The sequence below is a fragment of the Cupressus sempervirens genome, chromosome 9, assembly GCF_028749045.1.
Source record: "Cupressus sempervirens isolate cs-2001-9-10 chromosome 9, ASM2874904v1, whole genome shotgun sequence".
In the NCBI taxonomy this organism is placed as follows: Eukaryota; Viridiplantae; Streptophyta; class Pinopsida; order Cupressales; family Cupressaceae; genus Cupressus; species Cupressus sempervirens.
Window position 1 is genome coordinate 560,426,614 of NC_143126.1, and position 25,989 is coordinate 560,452,602.

The following is a 25,989-nucleotide window of genomic DNA, read 5'->3' on the forward strand; positions in this document are numbered from 1 at the left end:
CCTCAGGACTTAGCTATGGCTGCTTGGCGGTCTTCTATTAGCACACTTTGGCATCAACAATATGGGCACTTAGATGTGCATTATCTCTCACAGCTTGCTCCAGATGAGCTTGTTCTTGGGTTGCCAGAGATTCAAACTCAACAGCTTGGAGTTTGTGACGCATGCCAGGCTAGGAAGCAACATCGCACACCTTTTACTAATGGCGACTCATGGCAAGCTTCTCAGGTACTTCAACTTGTACATGCCAATATCTATGGCCCTATGGCCACTCCTTCTGTTCGTGGGTCCAGGTATTTTCTGTTGTTTGTTGATGATTTCAGTAGAAAAATGTGGGTGTATTTCCTTAAAAAGAAATCAGAGGCATTTCCTGTATTTCAGAAGTTTAAACCTTTAGTTGGAAAAGAGTTTGAGAAATCTATTATTACTCTTAGATTAGACAAAGGGGGGTATTTTGTTCTAATGTTTTCTCCAACTTCTTGAATACACATGGCATCAAACGCCAGTAAACCACACCCCACACGCCACAACAAAATAGTGTAGTTGAACATCAGAATAGGAGAATCACTGAGATGGCTCGATTCATGCTCGAACACGGACATGTTCCGAAGCAATTTTGGGCAGAAGCAATTAATACTGTAGTTTATCTGTTGAACCGGTCACCCACAGTGGTGGTCAAAGGCAAAACTCTAGAAGAGGCCTAGTCAGGTCACAAGCCCAGAATCAATCACTTGAAGGTTTTTGGCTCCCTTGCTTTTGTTTCGATCCCTGATGCTTCACGCACCAAGTTGGGTGCCAGAAGTTAGAAACTCATGCTTACTGGATATAGTAGTCTTCACAAAGCCTACCGCCTAATCAATGTTGAGACATCTCGTTTCATTTACAGTCGTGATGTAGTCTTTGATGAGCAACGAGACCTTTCATGCCTGTTTCTCTTGTTCTTGATCCAACAGACCAACCTATGCAGGCTCATGATTTGGGAGTTCAGCTTCCATTAGGTCCACCTAATGGGAGGGCTCTAGTAACTCCTACAGCTCCAGTTATACCAGTGATACCTGTACAAACACCTCCGACTTCTCTTGCAGGATCAACTTGCTTTATAGATGCTTCACCTGAGTTTGATCTAGATTCTTCTGATAAGGATCCTATTGATCAAGCATCTCATGGTACTAATGTTGGTCATTCTCCTATTCGGCCTAAGTGGTGGCCTAAGACACTTGCTGATCTTCGTGATGATGAGCTCATTGATGGGAGAACTGCTCAGAAAAAGAGCAAAACTGTAGATTCTGTTAACTTTTCTCTCATGGCCAACATTCACAGTGTGCTTGAACCTCAAACATATTCTGAGGCTAAAGGAATTATAGAGTGGGAACAGGCCATGACATCTGAACACTAGGGCCTACTGAAGAACAACTCCTGGGTCCTTTATGATCTTCCACTAGGGAAGAAACCCATTGGCTGCAAATGGATCTACACAATCAAATACAAATCAGATGGTATTTTGGATAAGTACAAAGCTCGTTTAGTGGCGAAGGGCTTTTCTCAGCGTCAAGGCATTGATTATGAGGAGACCTTTGCTCTTACTGCAAAGATGAGCACCATCAGATTAGTCCTAGCCATGGCAGCACAGTTTGGCTGAAAGGTCCATCAGATGGACGTCAAGAGTGCTTTTCTGAATGGTGATCTCCATGAAAAGGTCTACATGATGTAGCCTCCTGGTTCCAAGGTTACTGGCAAAGACCATTAGGTTCTCAAATTGGTAAAAGCTCTCTATGGCTTGAAACAAACCCCTTAGGCATGGTACATAAAAAATGATAAGTTCCTCAGTGATCAGGGCTTCAAGAGGAGTTCTTCAGACTCAAATCTGTACATCAAGACTACTAACTGTGACATCATCCTTCTGGTTATTAATGTGGATGAATTGATCATCACTAGTAGTTCGGCATCTTTGATTCAGGGAATCAAATATAATTTATGCCAGTCTTTTGATATGACTGACCTTGGGTTCATGCATTATTGCCTAGGTGTTGAAGTTTGGCAACAGTCTTTTGGTATATTCATCTCTCAGTCCAAATATGCCAAGGCCCTCTTAGACAAATTCCATATGCAGGATTGCAAACTTGCATCTACACCTATGGAGAAAGGTCTCAAGTTATCAACAAAGTCTGATTTTCCTTCCATTGATGATACTACATACAGGCAACTAGTAGGTAGCCTCATCTACCTCTCTGCTACTAGGTCTGATATCAGCTTCGCAATCAATTATATTTCATGCTTTAGGACAACTCCTAAGGCTGATCATTGGATGGCAGAAAAGTGTGTGCTTTGTTATGTGAAGGGCACTTTAGATTATGGACTTCTGTACTCTCGAAGTTCTAATTCTAAACTTAGTGTGTTCACAGATTCAGATTGGGCAGGCTCTATTGATGATAAAAGGTCAATGTCTGGATATTTGTTCAGTTTGGGATCCGGTGCAGTCACATGGATTAGTAAGAAGCAACAGGTAGTTTCTCTCTTCTCTACAGAGGCCAAATACAGAGGGACTGTTAAGGCAGGATGTGAAGTTGTTTGGCTTCGTCGAATGCTTGGGGATATGCAAATGTCACCAACAGGACCGACTACTCTGTTTGTTGATAACGAAGGCGTTATCAAGTTAGCACGAAATCTAGTCTTCCATGAACAAACCAAGCATGTGGATGTTCACTGTCATTACATACGACAGCTGGTTGAAGACGAGACTATAGATTTGCAGTATTTTCTTACCACAAATCAGACTACAAACATTCTCACCAAGCCTTTTGGTCTTGATAAGTTTGTCAAATTTAAAGGACAACTAGGTGTTCTAGATAGATTAACCATTAAGGGAGGGTATTACAATAATAGCTAAGTCGTCTATTATTAGTTAATGGTTATCTATTGTAAATATCTAGTTAGTTTTAGTTAGCTTTCGCTTTTTTAGCTTTATCTGTTAGAATAGAATATTTCTGTTCTTTTTTATAGTTTCCTAAGGAAACATCGCTTTATTCTTTTGTATAAATTGACCTTTCGGTCTTTGTTAATAACAAGCAAATATTTACCAATTACTGCCATAATAGAAATAAACTTTCTCCCTCCGATTAATCGGGCATTGAAATGATGCCTTGGACCAATCCCAAGACAAGTGCTGAGAAGGGGACCCAAAATAGGTCTCAAATAGGGATGCATTGTGTCCTAGTCTTGGGATAGGGACACAATAGGTCCTTGTCCTGGGATAGCGACATAATACATCATTGTCCTAGGGCCCAAAAAACTTAGGGATTCCCCCCGGGTCTTAGAAAAGGTGCTGATTTTGGGAGATTCGGTGCAGATTTGAGAAAAGCCTTGTTTCGGTGCGGAAATGAGACTTTTGTGATTAGGGGATGAAAAAGGAGGACACCAAGTGGATAGGTCCTACCTTGAGCTTTGCGCCATGGAATATGAATACCAAGGAAGATCCTTTAGATCTTACCCCAATTCCATCTAGGAGAAATAAAAAGAGATATGCAAATGCATCTTAAATGCAAATTTATCATTAAATCACATTAAATGGAGGCTAAACCATCACTAAATTTAAGTGCGTCCACTTTAAGGTGATAAAAATGTAAGGTTTTTTTTGGACTAGTAAGGAAGCTTTCAAGCTCAAGAAACGATCCAAATGTTTCAAAGTTTCTCGACTCTATTCTGAGACAGACCATTAGATTGACAGAGAGCACAAGATTTGTTAGCTTTGTAGTATTTGGGAGGTAGAGTTTAGGTGCACTTTATCTTCCACTGCCCTTTAAATTACGAAATCAAATGGAGACTCTATTGTCTCTTCAGGGAGGCACAATTATTCTCTAACTTCCAAGTACACGGATTGTAGATGCCTTGCACTTTATCTTCACGAAGCCATTACGCTCAGGGACCACACACTCTAGCATCAACATACTGTGATGCCTCAGTCTTGTCAACTCATCATCTCCTTCACTAGGCTTTAGTGGGCGTACAACACCAAGTGATAACTTGTTACTGATCATTGTTCCATGTCCGTAAAGCCTAGGACACATTCTTATTGACAACAGTCTATCTTCCAGGGCTATTTTGAGGCACCCCATAACTCTGCCTAGCTCTCTGGGTTATCCTTTCGCATTTAAGTTCTATGTGGTTTCTTAGGATTATTAGTGGGGTTCCTGCTTCTGCCCCTATTTTGCTTATGTTTTTGTTGTTTCCTCCAAACATTATTTGGGATTCTTGCTGTGGGCTAGCCTCTTTTGTTATACTCAATAGTTCCTCTGAACTTTTGTGGTATTTTGTTGGATATTAATAAGTTTATCTTATCTTATCTTGAACCAGCAACTTTTCCTTCTCCTAGCTATGAATAACTTTAATTTTGTTGAAATGCAACCTAATAGGAAACTATATTAAAAAAATCCAAGGATTGAATAACAATTTAATGTCTCTAATAAAAATCAAATTACAGCAAGAAGGAATGCCTCAAAAGTTGAGTATCCATATGCTGTCTTCATGGTCCAATAATTAGCGAGGTCCTTGCTTGTCATTTGTGCACCTCCAAGTGGTAGCATAAAGCACAAGGGGCAAGAGCATGCCTTCGATGACTAAACTTTCCCTTGTTTTACATCTATTCACTAGGTGTCCCACCATTCCTTCATGGGTGAAACTGTTTGAGGGTTTATAGTTTATTAGCATTTAGCAAGGATGAGCCTATAATTCATCTTAAGGCTCAAACTTCTTCCACATTATGACACCTTTCAATTCTGCCCTTTCAAGGCATGTCTGAACAATTATCTTAATTCTTCCCTTACATCGATTTTTCCAGTGTTTTATCATACAATTGGCCTCTCAACTGCTGTCACACAAGTGGATATGTTAAATAAAAACATACTACTTAGGTCGAAGGAGTTCCACAATGTCAAATCCATCTTTCTTCCCTCCATCTTCTTTCTATTTTATCGACAGGCACTATTTCTTGTAGATAGTGTGACATCACAAGACTAAAAAACAACAATATGAATAACATTGGATGATTATTGAAAAGGCAATAAATAACTTTGATGTTTTCAAATTTCAACTCATCTCTTGCATTCAATTTGACATCTTCAATGTAGCATGTCATGTCTCAAAAATTGTCTTTTCCTTTCCTACTGGCTTAGATAAGATAAGATAATGATATTAATGTCCAACAAAAGACCGACAAAAGGTCTATGGGATTGAAGGATTACAACGAGGCTGACAGCGGTAGGAGCACACAAAGGTGTCCTAAAAAATAAATACAAACAACAAGAGAAAGCAAACAAAGAGACAGAGAGGAGGCCAAGAGAGAGACTAGGAGTCTTTTCTACGCAAAAGAAATCAGTCACCGAATGATATGCTTGCCGATGAGTGGAGGCCCTGCTCTGTCTCTGGCCACTCTTAGAGGAGTGTCGCTGGTGCAAATAGCTGGTACGGGATCTGACGCATCTGGAATGTTTGGTAGATCTAGTGGAGCTAGAAGGCCTTTTCACACGACGTAAAGGAGATAATGGTGTGAAGAAGGTAGTAATGAGCTGGGTAGATGGGTGCCGGTGCAGAAGCAGTGATTGGATCATGCTATCACAAAGCATAGTGGCCTCTCGAAGATAAAGTGCAAGACAGCTCTGATCATAGTAGCTGAAAAAATCATAGAGAGAGCACTCCCGAACAGACAAAAAAATCTCCCTTTGATCTCATAATATATAGGGCAATGGAAAATGAAGTGAGTCTTAGTCTCCACCTCACCTAAAGTACAAAGCATACAGATCCGCTCTCCACTGACAATATAGAATGAATCCATGTTTTCTCAAGCTTCTAAGAAATTCTTGGGTTCCACTTAAGAGAACAAAGACATGTTTGCAAATTCTAATGTACTGGCCATTCGCCTTCTTGTTTGAATTTATGTATCTTTGTCAACAAGAATCAGATTGCTTCTTTGAAAAAATCTAGATGGTGTTTTAGATGATGCCTCTGATGGTGTGTTTGTGTCTTTTTGCTCAACTATCACATTTTTCGTTTTCTTTTTCTACTTCCTTTTCTTCTTGACACCTTTCCTCATCCACTCAGGTATTTGCATTTTCAATAATATTGCATATCTCTTATAGTAAACAAAAATACCTTCAGCAGACCTAGAGCCAAATTTTCCTTAGTACTCAGCATTCATTTGTGCTGTTCTTCCAGATATTGTTTAAAGCTGAATTTTAATCTCTACTTTAGCCAGTAGGATATCTGTGGTTACTAGTTCACCCTCCTCATATCTGAAAATCTTGATTGTTGACAGTTTGGTGTTTGTGTCTAGGGCAAAAACATAGTCAATTTGATATTTACATTTAGTTCAAAATGTAATTGATATCTTGTAGAATATGCAGTCTTGGTTGATATCTTGTAAAATCTGCAATCTTGTAAACTTTATTAATTGTTTTAGCCTTTAGGTGTTATATTGTATCAGGGAGATTCACTTTACAATTTGAGGAATGGCTATACTATACATACTGTCTGAGTTAGAGTTGTCTTGAAAATGACAAACTAACATGCTAACAAGGAGTGATAATGATATTTGCAATGCAAAACTGCATATTATGTTCAAGAGAGGAAAAACATGGGGAACAACCCACTGATTGATTGCATGTGAAATAGATACATACTATTGAGGATCTTAGAGGATCGCTAAAAAGTTGCCATCGTGGAAATGTATACCCTTAATTCCCCAAGGTTTGCGAACTTTGTTCTTTCCAAGCTTTCAGTAATTCAAGCTGCATTAACTTTGAAGTGAATGATTGGAGAGGGTGGTGGTTCGAATGGCACCAATGAGACTCAATTTATATTTTATCCAATGTAAGGAGGGTAGGATTCTATCCAGCTGCTTGTCAATGTGATGATTGCTTATTCTTTGATTGGTCCAGGTGAATGAGTGGTATATTAGATCCATGCCAATCAGGCCTATTGAGGAAAAGAGAGTTGAAAGCCAATATATATGTTTTTTATTAAATTTGGTTGGCCCTGTTGCCCTCATTCTATATGATGGAATTGAGTCTCAGAATGAGAGGGATTAAGATGGTTGATGCATTTCAAGATGGGTTTGTTCCAGGGGAAGCACCTTGTTATTGCTTGTAGGAAGGATATAGATATTTCTAATGTTTTTACATTGCATGTGATGTTCATGACAGGAAACTATGCTAGTGGCACCCCATCGATATGCAATGTGAAAAAGATGCATGCTGTTATGATCCTAGAGGATTACTACTTTTGGAACTGTATATACTTGATTTGCTAAGGTTTATGGACTTTGTTCTTTCCATGCTTTCAGTTATTCAAGATGCATACAATCTAAGCAATTGACAAGCATTATATGTTATTATGCTGAATTCACTTATGGAACGACTTGCATACTTATAGGTTAAACTTATATTTTGGGGTTGCAGATTCATTTGTATGATTACGATTGATGGCTCTCATATAAGGAAATAATCAATTATTGATGCTAGTTTTAGGGAGGGCATCTCTGCTAAGAACTGAAAAGTAAACCTGCAGACTGCCACTACACTGTTACTTTGCATCTGTTGCCTTTAGTTGGTACAAACAAGAAAGTAATCAAGGTAGAAATATTAGGGTCTTCTCTTTGTGCCACTTACATTTGCAGACTATAGTGATACATTCTTATTTTGGTTTAAATTAAATTAGATGGTTGTAACTTTATTTTGATATTTCTTTTGGGTAGACTGTGTTATAATTTTTTACATCATGTAAGAATGATCACGTTGACATGCATAGACTACTACTGTTATTTCAAACTGCATTGGTGATACCTTCTGTAACGAGGTAAATAGAAGTGTTCTCCTCATGCATTACTTTCAGTACTTGTCTTACAGATTGACGTAACAATTTGCATCTATTAGACTTTTAATACAGAGCTTTGATTCAAAGCCTCATTGTTTCTTGGAAACAATTATAGAACTCAAATTTTGTTCTGTAGAATTTGCTTGTCAACTTAGTGCTTTTCTAATAGGCAATTTTTATCAGATAGTGAGTTTACATGCCTGACTTCTGATATGGCTAAAAGCTGCCATTTTAAACATGATACTTACTGATATGTACTGTGTCTAAATTGGTGGAGGTTTGCATTCTAATTCGAGTATTTGTCATTCTAAAATGTGCGTCCAGGCATCCTACATAATAAATGGAAGTATAAAGAATGTCATGAACATGTCCCAGTCAGAACAGATGGAGCTATGGCGATGTGTTGTCAAAGGTTAGCAATGGTGCTACTTTATGTTTTGATTGTTTTATGCCTTTAAATTTGACTTCTATTGTTTATTGAAGCAGTTCTTTCCTTGATATTTTGATCTCCTTGATCCATAATCAATTTAATCTGTGTCTTGAATGGGGCTTTATTATCACTGGAATTCTTGAAGGCTGTTTAGATCAAGTGGAAATTGAAGGCATTCTTTGTTAGAATCAGCATTAAGGTGGGACTCCACAAGATGATTTTTGACTCAGACTAGGGCTCCATGCCCAAACCTGGCAAATGCTCGACAAATTGAAAAACCCAAAAAATTTAGAGGGTTTTAAGGATTTAAAACTTCTTTCATGTGCTCTTTACTAAACAAATCTTAAAAGGTACAATAATTACACTGAAGAGAAGCAACTTTGAAAACAAGTATGCATTGATCACATAAGTATAAAAGAAAATTTAGTTGAAGGAAATAACACATTAGATGAAGTTGTGCCAAATCCATACAAATCTCATTTAATATAAAATTTATGACATTAAAAGTTCCAAACAAATATCAAATCAAAAGCTAGAAGCCTACTGCTCAATCCTTAGAGGAGCCTATATCACTTGGCTCTTTGGTCCTCCTTTCGATGCATCTAAGATAGGTCATAGATGATATTGCATCAATGATATCTGCCCATGTACCAATCTCAAGCTCCGTCACAAGATAATTACTTGATTGTGGCTTTGACAAGAAGATGTAGACATTGGCAACACAAGATATGTACTTCTTAGATTTTATGATCATGATTCACCATTGGTCTATTACTTGCTTAGATATATACCTTGATTGGGTTTTGGGAGAAACACCAAAATGAGGCTGAGGGTACTGCACCTCATGGGGGTCTGAGGGTGAGAGAAAGATATAGGTAACTCTAGATCTTTTGGGTGTGAGGAGGGAGCAAGAAAAAGGTAGAGAGAGGGGGATAGAGGTAGAGAGATAGTCCTAGAATTTATGGGAGATAAAAGGAGTGAGATAGGGAGAGTGAGAAATGCCGATTGCTGAAATTCGACTAATTCTATTTTTTTGAAGATTGTTGGCATTAATTTTCTACAGATCATAATATTGAGATTCAAAAGCTTGTGATTTACATTGCCCATTTTCTCAATCGACATTTTGGAGCACACTCAGTGGTCCATCATCAAGAGGATAGTGAACAATAGGATTGCAGACCTAGTTTTTAAGGAGAGAAAGGAGAGAGGTGAGGGAAGGGTAGAAACAATAGAAAAGTTAAAAACTAAGTTAAGAAATAAATTATTAAAAAGAAAACAATGCAAAACTAACCAATTACAAGAAACAAAAACAACTAAAAAATAACCTAAGGCTAAAGAAAAGAAATCTTATAGAAGATAAGTGCCTATAATAATATTATCTATATAATCTTATTTTAATCATATATATAAATACAAATAATCTAGTATATTAAATAAAACTTGATGAAGGGTACACCCTTTAATAACACAAACACTTGATAAAAATAGAGAAATATCAACAAGTTGCAAGAATAGAAAATTGGCTTTTTATTATTTCCAGAAGTATGGAATTACAGATTTTAGAAATATAATATGTATAGCTACATGGTCATTTTTCTTACAATGTTTTGTAAGCCAAAGCCACTATAAACATCCACCATAACTATCCTAGACAACCCTATGGGCCTTCTTTATATAGACAATTTTCTACTGCCCAAGAATGTTCTAGAAATTTTAACCCTAGACCTTGAGGCTGATCAATCATAAAATAATAATATTATTCATAGTTTATTACATTAAAGTAGGCCCCAACAACTTTCAAAACTCAAAAAATCTTGAAGGAAATTTATTTTCCCCCATTTCAGGTGGTGTGACTTCCAAGCTCCCTAACTCATTGCCAATTGCTCCAATTGACTATTTTTACCCCATTTTGGAAACACCATGAATTGCTCTACAATGCATGACTTGCGCAAGCTCCAGTTACTTGAGGGTTGACCCTTTTTTAGAGACTCCAACGCATTCAAAATTGAGTTCAAAGTTTTATACCCTATTGCCAATGCTGGAAATTTTCTATAACTTCACAAATAGACTTGATCTTTTAATAAAATTTTATTTGCAAGCTGATAAATCTAAAGTGAACCTCCAAGGAAGAAATTAGAACATTTTGAGCTAGAATGACCAACTTACTCAAAATAGTAAGCTAGTAACCCTGCACTAAGATAACCTTTGTCGAAAAAGACAAGAAAAATATTTTTGGGTGATGCAAGATTGCCCTTACATCCAAGATGCTCCTGTATTAGACACCTAGGGTAATTTGAGAAGTGACCTTGTCACGTCTCATGCGTTCAAAGAAAAATCAACATGATTAACCTCCTCGCTTGTCAGCCATGATGAATTTTCACTAGGGTTTCTTTTCCATTTGACCAGATATTCTTAACACGTCTAGTTTCTTGTGTTTCTACCAACATGACTATCCAAAATGTCTTCAATCTCTTCTGTGACTGAAGTAGTTTGAATATTCCACTGTACTTCTGTGACCTCATCTTCATCTCCTCCGTCATGATACTCTGCTAATTCTGAAATGTTAAATACTAGTGAAATATTCAGTTAATTGGATAATTATACTTCATAGGCATTCCTTGAATCATGTTTCTTCATTATCCTGCATGGTCCAAACGTCTTCATCTTTAACTAATTTTATGTTCTCATGGTAAATTTCTCCTTCCTCAAATGAACCATGACTTCATCTCTAATCTGAAATTCCTTACACCTGCTTGTCTCAGCCACCTTAGCCTTGTACTGTGTATTCATTTTAGTAATGAGCTTCTTCACCTCATGCAAATTCTTCGAGAGTTATGTAAAATTTTCAGCTTCGACACTACTTGTCTCCCCTTTGTCCAACTTCCTTAATTCAAAAGCATTTCTAGGACTACTCCCATGTACTATTTGGAATGGTGAATTTTTAGTGCTCCTATTAACAAAATTATTGTATTCAAACTCTGCTTTTGGTAAAATCAAATCCCATCTCTTTGGTTTATTCCAATCGAGCATTGCAACAAATTCCCCAAACTCCTATTTGTTGATGTTGGGTAGCTTTGGTAGGATAAACTTGTGAGATACATTATGGCAGTGCCATTACAAATGCAACAATCCTCTATGAAAGCCAACATGATATCAAAGAAGGCTTTCTTTGGGAACATATGAAACTTTACAAATGACAGAAGTAGTATGTACAAAACTGTAAACCTTTGACCTATTGTTTCAGACATTGATAACAGTGGTCACATGGAAATGGTTACCATAACCATTAGAAGTGAGGTTCTTCGATGTCTCCACTTAAGACCTTTTCTGCACCCAACTATAAGAAATAGACAAGCTGCCAACTGGCACATATCACATTCCTTTGGTGTGCATAGAATATTGGTGTATCATAATGATAGTGATGTAATTGCACATAAGAGAAATTGCACTATACGATTCTATGTAATGAATCTCTATTGTTGGTAATGGGACAACTCAAAAGAGATAGAGGAACCCTCTGAACAATACATACCACACAAATAATATGATTCATTCGGCCTGCCTTAAACAACGATTTTTTTTTTGTCCTTTACATGATAGAAAATGAATAAGCATCGAGTTATGCTTATTGGCTTCTGGAAGAAGTGAGTCAACAATAAGGTTTGGAAATTGCATAGTCAACAGATGGGTATTCTGTGGAATTCACATAGGATGAAAGGTAAAAGGTGCAATAAAAAGAAAAGACTTCGGAAAAAAATATAAGGGATTGGTGTTGCATATGGCACGTATAGATCATGACCCACTACTCAGTGAAGTAATTAAATGACTCCCTTCATAAGGTCATCAAATTGTGCAATATAAAGTTTATAATGGGTATATGCTATGCTACCTCAACATCTAATGTGAAAGGTTATAACCTTGAATTATAACATGACAATAGCGGTCAAACAAAGGTGGCAAGGCACTCAACGGTCATATCCCATTTTACACAACTTGTGCACATCAATTCTCAAAGCGGTCAATTATGTGGCAAAGTTGTACGGTATGACAATAGTGAATAGTCATTGAGAACTAGATGCGAGGGAAAGAAGAGGTTAAATGGCACTTTGGAGTATAAAGATATTCACATGAATGAAACACATTGCATTTGATCCAAATGAGGAAAACCAGAAAACTACGAGGATAGAGGTAAGAAAGAGAATAAGGAGGAAGTTGGTACTTCAAAACACATAAATACATAAGATCAAAGTCCATCTATTTGACTATTCTATTGATGATTGGCTGACATAAATATTGTTATCATTGACATCGTATTACAGGGAGACAATATATAAAGCAACATAAGAGAGTATTAATATCAATATATATTTTTTGAACATATATTATTATGTATATTCCATATTGCAAACAATATTATTTATCTATCTATCTATCTATATATGATAAGGAGATTTGAATTAGTTGCTTATGAAATATATATAATGGAATTAAAATTAATGTGATATACAATTATATGTTATTACAATAGACTTGTAAGAAAAGATTAAATAAATTTGACATAATATTTGTTAACCATAAAGAGATTCATTATGAGAATATAAAAAGTATAGATGAAGTATAGTTATATTTTGACTTCTATACATCACTAAGTATTTATGTTATGGCATGAGTTGAATTACTAACATTTATATTTGTATTTCTATATGTACTATAAGAATTATTTGCCTTAATCTTTTCTGAGGATGTTTCTTGCAGGGAATGGAAGATTGATATCAAACTCAAAGGGAGATTGAGATTTAGAGGGAGTTTGACACTTTGTTAAAGACAAGTTTGGATAAGAAGCTCAAAAGATTGATGTTCAAAGGGAGCTTGGCATTTCATTAGAGGCAATGTTGAAAGATAGGGAGCAAATATGGGATATGATTTAGTCAACCTTTGATGATCTTAGTCATATTGATGCAGAGGGAGTAAACCATGTTGGTATGGATTCTTGTGATTACTAAATTATAGGAGTCAAGAGAATGTGATTCATGAATATACCTTGTGACTATGTGATTTTAATGGGCCTACCCCCTATGTACAGCATGAAGAAGCGACGACTTCCAAATGATCATCTCTTGTATCTGTATAAGTTATTGAAATGTGATGATCTTACAATAACTTAATTTTTGATTATGATGGATATTTTATGATGTCTATGCAGATCATGATATATTATACTTTGCATGGTGGATGTTTATGTGGTACACATTATGAGAATGTGTGTGCACATACCTTATAAACATTTTTTGAGTATATGGTGAATGTTATGCAAATTGATGTTCTGGAGGGCCATTACGCAAAGTACTTGGTGAATATCATGCGACTTGATGTTCTGGAGACCATTACTCACAGTACTTGGTGAATATCTTGCATCTCGACATCTTGAAAGGCCATTACTTAGAGTATTTGGTGAATATCATTGATATTCTAGAAGACTAATACTCATGATGTCAGATGCGATATTAAACCTTATTTGAGTAATTAGCAAATATAATGTATTTTGGAAGACCAATACTCATGATAGCATATTTGATATCAAACCTTATTGAGTAATTGGTGGAACTTAAAATATATTACATATTATAATTTATCATTACTCATCAGATTTGGGTATTCTAATTGTCCTTGTCATGTGGAAATCTACAAGCTCATTCATATTATGCTTGGCCATATGAAGGCTGCCATTTGTTAGAGGGAGCCCATCCTACGAGTATATAATGATCATTTTGAACCACTATGTCTTAAAGTTCATTGCATTTCAACGAAATCCAACAAATATATTGTAATCACAAAGAATTGTCTAAACCTGTCTATACAAATGTATTAGAACTCCAAAAATCATTGTCTTACCAACTAGAATAAATTGGCTAAGTTGACTGCAGCACATAAGAATTATCATGAAAATTATAAATCATAATAAAATAACACATCCTTTAGATGGAAGAAGATGAAGGGAAAATGCTTAGTTTTGATCGATTGTCTTGGTAAAATTTGGTAACATCTTTTGTACTTTCTTTCAAGCTTCTTGTTTGCTACTATTTTTATTTATTTTGAACGTCGTTTAAAAACCTTGTGCTTATTTGAGCAACAACATGAGACTTACAATGTTATCCGAGCTCCTTACGAGCAACCACACTAGAAACAACAATTGGAAGACCAAGAATCACAACTTAGAATCCACCTTTTACAATGAGACAAATACAACCAATGGAAGATCAAGAGCCCACAACTTAGAATTCCACAAAGATTCCCCTCTCGGGATTTGAACCAGGGTCTTCTCAATGAGAACTCATTGCTTTAACCAACTAAGCTAGACCCCTTGGACTTCTTGTTTGCTACTATTTGTAATTGTTGCTATGGAAATTGATTGATTTGTTTATTGAAGTTATCCCTTGATGTTGTGAATGTCGGGCCTTGGAGCCTCAAAATTTGTTGAACAAATATTTGTGGTAGGTTTTGGTATAGTTTAGGTGTCGTTATAATGTCGTTTTTAGTTTTTTATTTTAGATTATGTGGGAGGGTTTCTAGTAGGGCTCTCACCTCTCACAACCAGTGGGTTATCATATTTAATCCTTTATCTTCTAGTGAGGGTTTTGCTAGACATATGTTTCTCTTCCTTATACTGCTATGGCTTGAATGTTAAAGTTGTAGCTTTAGTTAGATTGATTCGATTTGATATACATTATTGTTATTGGTAATTATCATTTCCTATATATAATTATCAATGTTAATAATATATATTATTGTATATATATATATACATATATTATAGTATATAATATAATATATTATAAATATATTGTTATACATATTATTATTATTCATGTTAATATAATATTATTTAAATGATGATTACACCATAGAGACATCTCTCCTCTCATATTTATATGAGATCCAAATCTGCATTTGGACATCATCAATAATAATGGCTATGATTCTACATTTGCAGAAATGATCCTAGAAATTAACATGGTAATGGTATCAAAGCAGGTTCCTTTGAAGAAAGCTTTACCACTTAAAGAAAAATCCTAAAGACCTGAATACTATAAGGATAGAGATTGCAAAAAACTCACCATGCAGATGTAATGAGCAAAGGTTGGATGGATGTGATAACAACTATGAGTTCTACTTGTATAATGTGAAATCTGATACAATAGCAGCAATACATTTCCTTATAAGAGCATCAACATTGAAAGGCGCATATGCAAATCAATATACAAATCTGAAGTATATAAACAACACTTATTGTCTGAAGTATATAAACAACACTTATTGTTATCATTTTTAATGGCATCGTCTCCTTGATATTATGGCGATAATAATGATGCAATCGAGTGTCTTGATTAAGATCATTGTAAATTAGTCTTGTGATCTCAAATGATTGTTTAAAAGACCACTGGCAACTGTGTTGACAATTGGAACAAATAGCATATGACACTAGAGGCCTTACGGATGGTTGTCATGTTGTGTGGAAATAAACTTGTACTTATTAATCCCACTGATTCTCTGATCTCAAATCAAAGCGCATGGAGAGGGATCACATATGTCTTTGTATCATGCTTGATTGATTGTGATTTACATATTCTATTTTAGATAGTGAACTCAACCATTGGAAGATTCAAAATGCATGAGATTTACATTGGCACCTCTATTTGGGTCATTGGAGGATTCATATAAGTGTGTAAAGATCATTTTGCATAGGCTGTTTTTCTTTGGTTGCTCAATGTATTGATCGCCCATCACTTGAAATTACTATTATGTGTGATTCGCAAAATATTTGACTTGTTGATCTCCAAAGGCACCAATAGACAATAGGAATGACTTTTTGCAGAAGTAATCCTACTGCAAACCGTGAAGAGCGGGTTTATCAAAACCACTGTGGGAATATATAAAGGAAGAAAAACATATAAGGGATTAAATCGAGAAGGAACTTGTAGAAAGGTGTGAAAGCCTTGAATACTGCATGGAAGATCTGTGTCGAAGCAACCAAAACTTTTTGTGCAAGCAAAAAAAAAAAGCCTTTTGAATGATGTAGTTGTACTCATCCTTTGCAACAACTTGACACTCATCACGATTCCTTATATAGTAAATTTCTCATTGAAATTGATGAGAATCAATTCCATGTCAATATTGAGTGGCTACGTGGGATAGTCTTCCTACATTTGATTTTCTTCGGAATGAGATCGTGAAGATAAAGGGATGAATTTGCTCTTGGAGAAGAGGTTTGATAAATTCTTGTAGGATCGGGCACTTGTTTTATGCACACTGTATTTGGCCATGGCTTGAGGATCTCGCATATTACCAATCATCAATGCAAGATGAAAATTGACAACATAGACTTGGGGAGCGATGAGCTCTCCCAAGGTAGTGATGGGCTATTGAATTTAATAAGTTCTAAGGATGATATGACTCCTGGCAAGGGTGCCATGTTGATGAGATGAGCGATTTGTCGCCTGATAAATTGTCCAAGCATCTTAGGTTTAGGGTTCCACTTCGACAAGATAGACGTGCGATTAATGTCACATTTTATACTTCTTTACACTCCCTTATATTAATTTTTGTTTAATCTCATAGGTTTATTGAGAAGGAAAGCCACATGGTTGGCAAGGTTCACACACTGGTCCTGCCTCGTAAAATACTCAGTATTCGCTACCTCGCCATACTTAAAAAGCATGCAATTTTGCATAGCGAGGTAACGACAGCGGTAGATCTACTTGGATCTGACGGTTGAGAAAAATGAGAAGAAAGGTGTCTCGGGGGAACAGAAGATAAAAAGTGACAGAATATTCGTCTCATTTGAAAATTCAAAAATTTCGCGCCTGACAATTTATGAATAGAGAGAACATAGGGTTTTCATGAGTTTTTTTCATAAGGGTTTTCATGAATTTTTTCAATGGATGGATTATCCAGAAACCCTATGTTTCACTTAGAAATAAAAAATCTGACTTTCTACAATTGAACAAAAGACTTCTGTTACACAAAAAGTCAGACCAACAGTGGCTCTGTTTGGGGATGATAGACTACTTGAGTCTATGCAAGAATTCAGAATCTAATGGGAGAGCAGACCACACATTTGGTAAGATCACAACTTCTTCAGAGAGCACAAAGCAACACACAAAAACAAAGAACCAGACATCACAAGGATACTTACAAGGATTTACAGAAAAACAAAACGACAGGAAACCCTAAAACTACTGTTCATGGAAGAAAATAAGTATTTTTCAAGAAAAATACCTCTTCAAGAACTGTCCATGAACTGGCAATTCAAGAATATTGTCAGATATATCTTTGATTATATAAGAATCTTCACCCCAAGTATTCTCAATGAGATATGGGCCTAACCAAATAGGATCAAATTTGCCCTGTTTTCCTTTATCTTCAATTCTGGCATTCCACATCAAGACTAGATCTCCATTTTCAAATTTTCTGCTTACAGTTCTTTTATCATAGAGTGTCTTGACTTGCAATTGCAACTTTTGGTTCCTCAAAGATGCTTCTCTTCTGGTTTCGGTCAATCCTACCAATTCATCCATTCTCTCTTGCATTTCATCTGTAGTATCTTCATCATATAACTGGATGTAATTGTATAGTCCCATCAAGTTGTTCTGAGGCATTCTGGCTTGAATTCCGTACACTAAATCAAATGGAGCTACACCAATTGGTTTCTTTACAGTTACTCTGTCAGCCCATATTGCCAACTGTAACTTGGAATCCCATGCCTTTTTATTATCATCCAAGGTTCTCTTAATGACCTTCAACAGGCTCTTATTTGTGGACTCAGCTTGTCCATTCCCTTGTGGATGATATGGAGCAGATGATGATCTTGTCATTCCATATTTATCACAAAATTTGATGAACTCCTCAGATCTGAAACACATAGCATTATCTGTGACAATTCTCTGTGGACATCCAAATCTAGAAATAATATTATTCAACAGGAAATTATTTACCACTTTACATGTCGCATTTCTTGTGGGGATAGCCTCTACCCATTTTGTAAAGTAGTTAGTAGCAACCAGAATCCAAGAATAGCCAGTGCTAGACTTGGGGAAAATCTCTCCTATGAAGTCCAGACCCCATTGTTGAAAAGGTGCTTGAGTCTCAACTGGCTTCAATGGAGTATTTCTTGAGAATTTCAGCTTTCCAGCAAACCTCTGACAAGGATCACATTTTCTAACCATAACTTGAGCATCCTTCAACAGAGAAGGCCACCAGAATCCAGCCCTCATTATCTTATGTGTAGTAGTTTTGGCCATGTAGTGTCCTCCACATACTCCAGCATGCATTTCTTTCAAAATCTCTTTTGCCTTTTCTTTATCAACACACTTCAACAAAATTCCCTCAAAATTTCTCCACCATAGGTTATTTTGGACAATTACATACCTGATGGCTTGCAATTTAGTATTCCTCTTTTCATTATCAGGCAGATGGGGAGGAGCTTCCATATGTTGCAAATAATATATGACATTGGTGTACCAATCACATTGGTCCATGTCACATAAGTGAGTTCTGAGATCGTCATTTACCAGATTTATCTGATTAGCCTCTAGATTAGTTTCAGCCATGAGTTTGGCCAAACTTTGACCTCTTACTAATTTTGTTATTTGTATATCAATGTTAAATTCCTGGATTCTATTGATCCACCTACACCTCCTGCCTGAAACTTCCTGCTGAGAGAATATATCCTTGACTACAGCACTAGGTACAAAAGCGATAATAGTAGCACCTACCAAGTAACTTCTGAAAGCTTTTACAGCCTTTACCAAAGCATATGCTTGCTTTTCATTTATTTCATACTTCAGTTCAGCAGACTGCAGTGACTTGCTGAAAAAGGCAATAGGCTGCTCATATCCTTCTTGATTTTTCTGTAATAAGACTGTAGCTACAATATGGAATGATGCAAAAGAAAAAATATGCATGGGTTTGGCATAATCTGGGGTCCTCAACACTGGAGCATTCTTTATTGCATTTTTTATATCTTGGAATGCTTGTGAGGGTTCACCATTCCAATCTATAACAACTCCTTTCTTGAGCATCTTTGAGATGGGTCTACTGATTTCAGCAAAATTGGTAACAAATCTCCTCAGAAAATTGACCTGGCCAAAAAAGGACTGAATTCCTTTCACATTCTTTGGTTTGGGGACTTTGTCAATAGCTACTACCCTTTCAGGATCTATTTTTACCCCATCCTTAGACACTATGTGTCCTAATAATTTTCCTTCTGTGACCCCGAATGTGCATTTCTTTGGGTTTAAAGATACTCCATATTCCAAGGCTTTTACAAAGATTTTTTCCAAATGTTTGCAGTGATCTTCAGCCTTATTAGAATATGCTGTGAGATCATCCTGATACGCAACCATAAATTTGTCAATATACTCATGAAATGCTACGTCCATGGCTCTTTGGAAGGTAGCTCCTGCATTAATCAAGCCAAAAGGCATCCTCGCATACACATATGTTCCCCAAGGGGTTGTGAAGGCTGTCTTGAGCTATTCACTTTCTTTTACTAGAACTTGATTATATCCAGAAAAATCATCCATCATTGACATCAATTCAGAGCCCATCACTTGTTGTAACATGGCTTCCATATTAGGTAAGCCATAATTGTCTTTCAGAGATGCAATGTTTAAATTTCTAAAATCAACACAAAGCCTAATATCTCCATTCTTCTTCCTAACAGGAACCAGGTTTGAAACCCAGGTGCAATGCTTGATTGGTTTGATTATTCCAGCATCTCTCAATTTTGTCAGTTCTTCTTGCATTTTTGGGGCAAGGGTAGGATTGATTGGTCTCTGTTTTTGCCTAAAAGGTCTTACATTTTCCTTCAATGGTATGACATGCTGGAAAAGATCCTCCCTGTAAGCCTTAAGGTCATCATATGACCAAGCAAAAACATGTTTGTATTTTCTAATTAGGTCAATCAATGTTTTCTTGATTTCAATAGGCAGATGTTTGCCGATATAGACCCTTTTAGGAACTTCATCAGTACCCAAGTTTATTTCTTCTAACTCCTGGGGTTTTGGGTCATTAACCCCTGATTTTACTCTGTCTTGGCTATCAAAAATATTTTCCAAGACTACTAACCCCTTCGGCATCTTATTTGTTTTCAATTGCATTATTTCTTGACCAAAAATGGTTTCCTTCCCATTTATGGTTTCAATCAGTCCACTGCAATCCATCTCCTGACCGTGGTACTTGTCTTCATTTAACAAAAAATTTGTAATATCTTTGTCATCTTCAAACACCTGCCAATTTTCAATGTTGTCAGGTATGGAAGGTTTGTTTTGCACCTCAATCTGGGAGATTCCTGCAAATGATATTTCTTTTGGTTTGATTGCCACATTTGCCAAAAGATCAGCCATCTTATTATGGGTCCTATCTCTCCATGGGATCCCAAATGCATCAAAGAATTCTATCTGATCCCAGACTGCATTTCTATATTGTTTCAATCTCCTATTCTTGGATGAGTAGGTTCCTTTGGTCTGAGAGAGAATTAGTTCAGAATCCCCTATGACACATAATTTCTTAATTTTATGATGTATGGCAACTTTGAGTCCTAGCAGCAATGCTTCATATTCTGCAATATTATTAGTGCAGGCAAACTTCAAGGTGAGTGAATACCTAAAAGTGTTATTTTCAGGGGACACAAAGACTACACCTGCCCCTGCACCCTCTTTGGAACTAGCCCCATCAAAGAACATTGTCCATAATTTTGGTGAATTCATGCAACATTCAACTTCATTTTTGATGATAGCAGGTAAATTTTCAACTTCCTGAATAATTAATTCAGCCCTGAAAGCATTAATCCCAGTATCTAGGAAACAAGTGGTATCTTTGTCAATTTCTTCACCTAAAATGTGGTTAACCCTTGGTTCCCTATTTACCCCGACAGCTTTGTCCCCTATATGAAAAGTGGCATAAGTAAGATCACATTGTAGGCTTCCCCCCATGGCAGCACTCCATTTTCTGGAGAGTAACATTCCGTAGTGTGGAGGTATATCTACCACAAGGACAGATATGATTAATTCTACTTCAGGATATGCAGCCAATTTGAAAGGTAGGGCATTCATAGTACCTATGATTGGGACTTCTCTAGCATCCATCCCTCTGCATTTGCCTTGCTTGGTATCTACCTTCAATCCTAAGGCTTCCATTACCTTGAAAGGCATTATAGTGTTGGAAGCTCCTGAGTCTATCATGCAATTTTTTAGGGTCTTCCCTTTTATGATTAGACTGAGGAAAAAAGGATCAATATCTTCTATGAATGCCATTGAGGAATCATCCAGAAACATTTGAGGAATCTGGGATATGATACCACTGTCCTCTATTACTAATGGGGTCTGTTGGGGCATAGTTTGGTCAACAATAATATTATTGTTTGCTATTCCACCCAACCATGACAAAGCCTTATTCTTATGTTCTTCAATTCTAAAAAGTTCAGACAGGGGCACTTTTACAATAATTTGAGATAACATGGATATCATATCAACAGGTTCAACCATAGTAGGTTTTACAATAGTACCTGGAGTCGGAGTCTTTTGAGCAGTAGGCACCACATTTTGCTTGACAACATCCGGTTCTGACTTCTTTGGTTGCACAATTGGTTTTGTTGCTTCACTTATCTGAAATTGAACCTTCTTCTTTGGTTCCCATTTTTTACCCTTGTTCTCCTTGATTTTAGGCACATCTACATGGACTTTCTTGTCTTGATCATTCATCTTATGAGTGATGTCCTTGATGAAGACACTAGATGGCCTTCCTGCATCATTATTTATTGCTCTATTTCTCAAATTATAATTACTATGGACTTGTGAAATCATTTCGGCCGTAATTCTGTCAATCTCCTCCTTGGAGGGCATTCTTAAACTTGTGAGACCTACATCAGAAAATGTGCTGCATACCTTATCTGTATCATACCCTTCATCATCTGAAAGTACTTGTTGATGATGTAGCTGGTAAGCAATTCTCTGGCTAGTAACATCATTTTCAGGCTCTTCTGAATCAAAATCTATCAAATCATCACACATGCTCACCATATTGCAGCTTATATCGTCCTGGCTTTTCTCTTCAGTTTCTTCTTCAGCTTGCACTCCTTGGGCTTGGGCAAATGACTGAGCAACAACACAATAATCAGCAGAATGAGGTGATTGGCATATAATGCACCATGGTACATCATCATTCATATTTACAATGTTCCTTTGCAGGGGGTCTGGAGTACCCTTATCCTTCACATTTTGGGTCTGGTTGGGAACTGGTTTACCATCTTTCCACTGAGTGGTATAAGGGTAATTCTGCATCCTAGGCTGTCTATTGAAGTTGTTGTTATTCACAGGGGGTCTTTCAGCAACATTTGGCTTATTGAAACTAGTGGGATTCATCTTCTTGAGCATTTCTAAAACCTGGCCTATAGTAGGTTCTTCGGGCTTTTTTCCTATAGGAGTTTTGTCACCCTCCCTTTTATTATTGTTTTTAGAATTAAAAAGCTTAGGATCATCCCTCCTACCTAGTTTGCCAGACGCCTTTCTATTATTCTCTATATTTACTGCAACTCTATAGGCATCTCTCAAAGTTTTAGGATCTTTATCCCTCAATTGATAAGCCATTTTGCTATCAAAAGCATTGAAATAGGTTGTGAGATAGACGTCTTCATTTAACCTCATGAATTGAAAAAGTTTGTACATACCTTTTTGGAATCTCACATTGAAATCAAATGTGGACTCATTTGGATTCTTCTTGATATTGTTGAACTCGTTCAACATGAATCCTGCATTGGTATTGTCCCCACACTGCTCTTTGAACAACTTTTCCAGATCACTCCATGAGGTAATACTGTCATCAGGCAACCTCCTGAACTAATCCCTGGCATCCTCTGTTAGTGAATGCACAAACAATTTCATTACCATGTCTTCGTGTTCAACTTCATAATCATTCAACATGTCAATGAAAATCCTCAAATGCTCTTCACCAGTAACAGCATTATTTCCAGAAAACTTAACCACTTTATCCCTTAAATCAAAAGATATGGGATGGGGGGCACCAGGAATACCAGCAAATGATATCTGTCTATATTTTTCCAGGTATATAGGTTTCTTCTAGAAACCAGGAACATTTGAGGTACTAGCTATATTAGCTTGACTCAGTGGAGCGGCTTGGGACTGTTGTGGTGGGACAAATGGGACTTGGGTGCCAATATTGGAGGATGAGGTAGGGGCAGATTGGGGTATTCCCTGAGTTGAAATTGTGGGAGCACTCACTGGTGCAGTATTTGTAGGTGGGATAAACAAATTGGGCCATGAAGCCAATGCAGAATTAGACTTTATGAATTGGATTTTTCTTCTAGTTTCTGCAGCTTGAGCTTCATTCTCAACCTTCTCAAGCTCTTTTGCAAGATCTTCCCTCTCTTTTCGAGCCTTCTCAAGATCTAGATCTAACTTCGACATGGAGGGTTGTATAGGTTTGCTTGGTATAGCTTGAGGCTCATTTATTTGGATTCCTATAGCCTTGCCTTTCCCTTTATCTGGAGCTTTTGCAGTGGGCTCTACAGGGTCAACTCGAACAGGTTTATAGGCTTGAACTTGAGCAATAACTGGTTCTTGCCTTCGATTTAGGTGTTTCTCCTATTCTTGCACTTTAGCTCTCAGATTATCAACATCTCCAAAAATATCCTTATGGAGAGTTGTGGTATTCTCTTCTAATTTTTTATTTTGCTCTTTCAAAGCAGCCATCCTTCTTAACAGAGCATCTCTTTCTATTATGGCATTTAAGGTGGCTTGCTCCTTCTCTTTTTCAAGACGAATGCGTTTAGCTTCTTCCTCAGCAATCCATTTCTTCAAAAATTCTATCTCAGAGTGCACTTCTTTAGGATCTGCAGAAGTTGCCTCGGAATCAGCAGGCTCATCCAGATCTATAAGGTTTGGTTCTACGTATGGGGGTACTCTGGGATTAAAAGGATTATCAGATGAACTCCTAAATCCTAGCCTATAATTTATATCGGCTACAGGATCTGGTCTTAATGAAGCAATTCCCATAGTAGACACGTCCTTGTCTTGAAAAACTCTCTCATTTGGTAATGGGGTATTGAAAATGCCTCCTAAGAGTCTTGTAGTTTCGGATTCAGAGCTAAGCGAAGAAGACTCTCTTTCTATTACTGGTTGATAACGGGAATTGACGGATGCATTACCTCTGGGTTTCCAAGTGGGATTTGGATCTGTCTTTTTCTTATTTTGGTTCTTCCTACCACCTTGGGGTAAATCAGTATACATTGATACATCGGGATTGGCTCTCATGTAAGCTCTTGTGTTTTTTCTCTTGTCAGCCATATTCACCTTTTGTTACAATAAGCACTAGCTTCAAAACCTTGACTGAGTCGCCACCCTATTTCGGGAAAATATATAATGACACTTTTAGCTGATCAAAAGAAAATGATACACAAGTAGGAACAAAAATAAATGGCACAGATAGACCAATCACTGATGTTGTAAGATTGCAACTCTTGCTTGTTAGATAAGACACTTGGATAGGCTGGATACGTTAGTGTGTAGCAATGGTATTTGGGCTCTATCTTCTTTAAATTCTCAAGGTTTGACACTAAAAGATTCCCTTATAACCACGGGCAAGACATAGATCACATGACACACACGTACACAGCAGGACCAAAGAAACTGCAGTACTTTTCACAGAGGTGTTGGACAACTCCCCAGCAGAGTCGCCATTTTGTTGGTGTTTTTTTTTACAAAAGAACTAAAACTACTAAGCGACAAAAGGCTTAATACCTGGATAATAGTACATACACAACCTAAAGACTAGCCAATTCTCATTAACAATTGCATATGCAAAGTACTAGGACCAAACTTCAACAAAACCACAGATGGTTTTCTGCTCTTTTGGCTCTGCAAAACCAGGGCGGGTGTACCCAGGGATGGTTCAAAATTGGAACAGCTGTATGAGGATTATTCTTTGTTTCATCCTGATTCTCATTTTTAGATCCTCAAACATATACATAATTCTTACCAATTTGGTAAACACATCCCATAAACAGATATAGCCAAGAATTCTTCTATAGATCTGCAGATGTTTTCAACAACAATGGCTAACTGAAGCTAAAATATTCCATGCAGACAGGTGCTGGCCAACTTTGAAGATCTACAGGAAATATAAGTAAAATTTGATTTGATGATGCATTTGAAAAACTATTTATAATATACTTCTCCTTCAGCTGAAATAACTTGATCAGTGCCTAATCCATTGGGGTTCAGAGTCTTTAGCAAATTCTTAGATCTAATTTGTTGCCTTACAACAAATTCTATCAGCAATTCTTAACAGAACTTATCATTCAAAAATCCTTTTCCATACTTGAGGAATCTTATCACATTCATCAAAGCATTTATTTAATCCATTGAATTAACAACAATGATAAATGGATGTACAACCTAATTAGATTGCATTCAATTGCACAAGCTTTTACTCATACAACATCAAGATAGCTAAGTATTTTTAAAAGGAGACAAAATTCAGAAAGAAATGATATGGGGACAGTTCATAATTTGTATTCATTTCCTTTGAAAATAGTATATCCTTTGCAGTAGACTCAGAATGGCCTTCAGAAAGAAACACAACTCATTCTATATTCATGTATTCTCAGAGAATTTGACAGAAAA

At 36.7% G+C, this 25,989-nt stretch overlaps 1 protein-coding gene across 1 annotated transcript in view; it reads left to right on the top strand.

Moving 5' to 3' along the window:
• APG5 (autophagy protein Apg5 family) overlaps positions 1–25,989 on the top strand; it is a 136,981-nt gene that overhangs the window by 44,234 nt on the left and 66,758 nt on the right. The window contains exon 5 of the mRNA XM_089801081.1: positions 8,185–8,272. Within this exon, the coding sequence (XP_089657207.1) occupies positions 8,185–8,272 (88 nt within the window). The remainder of the gene's footprint in view (positions 1–8,184; positions 8,273–25,989) is intronic.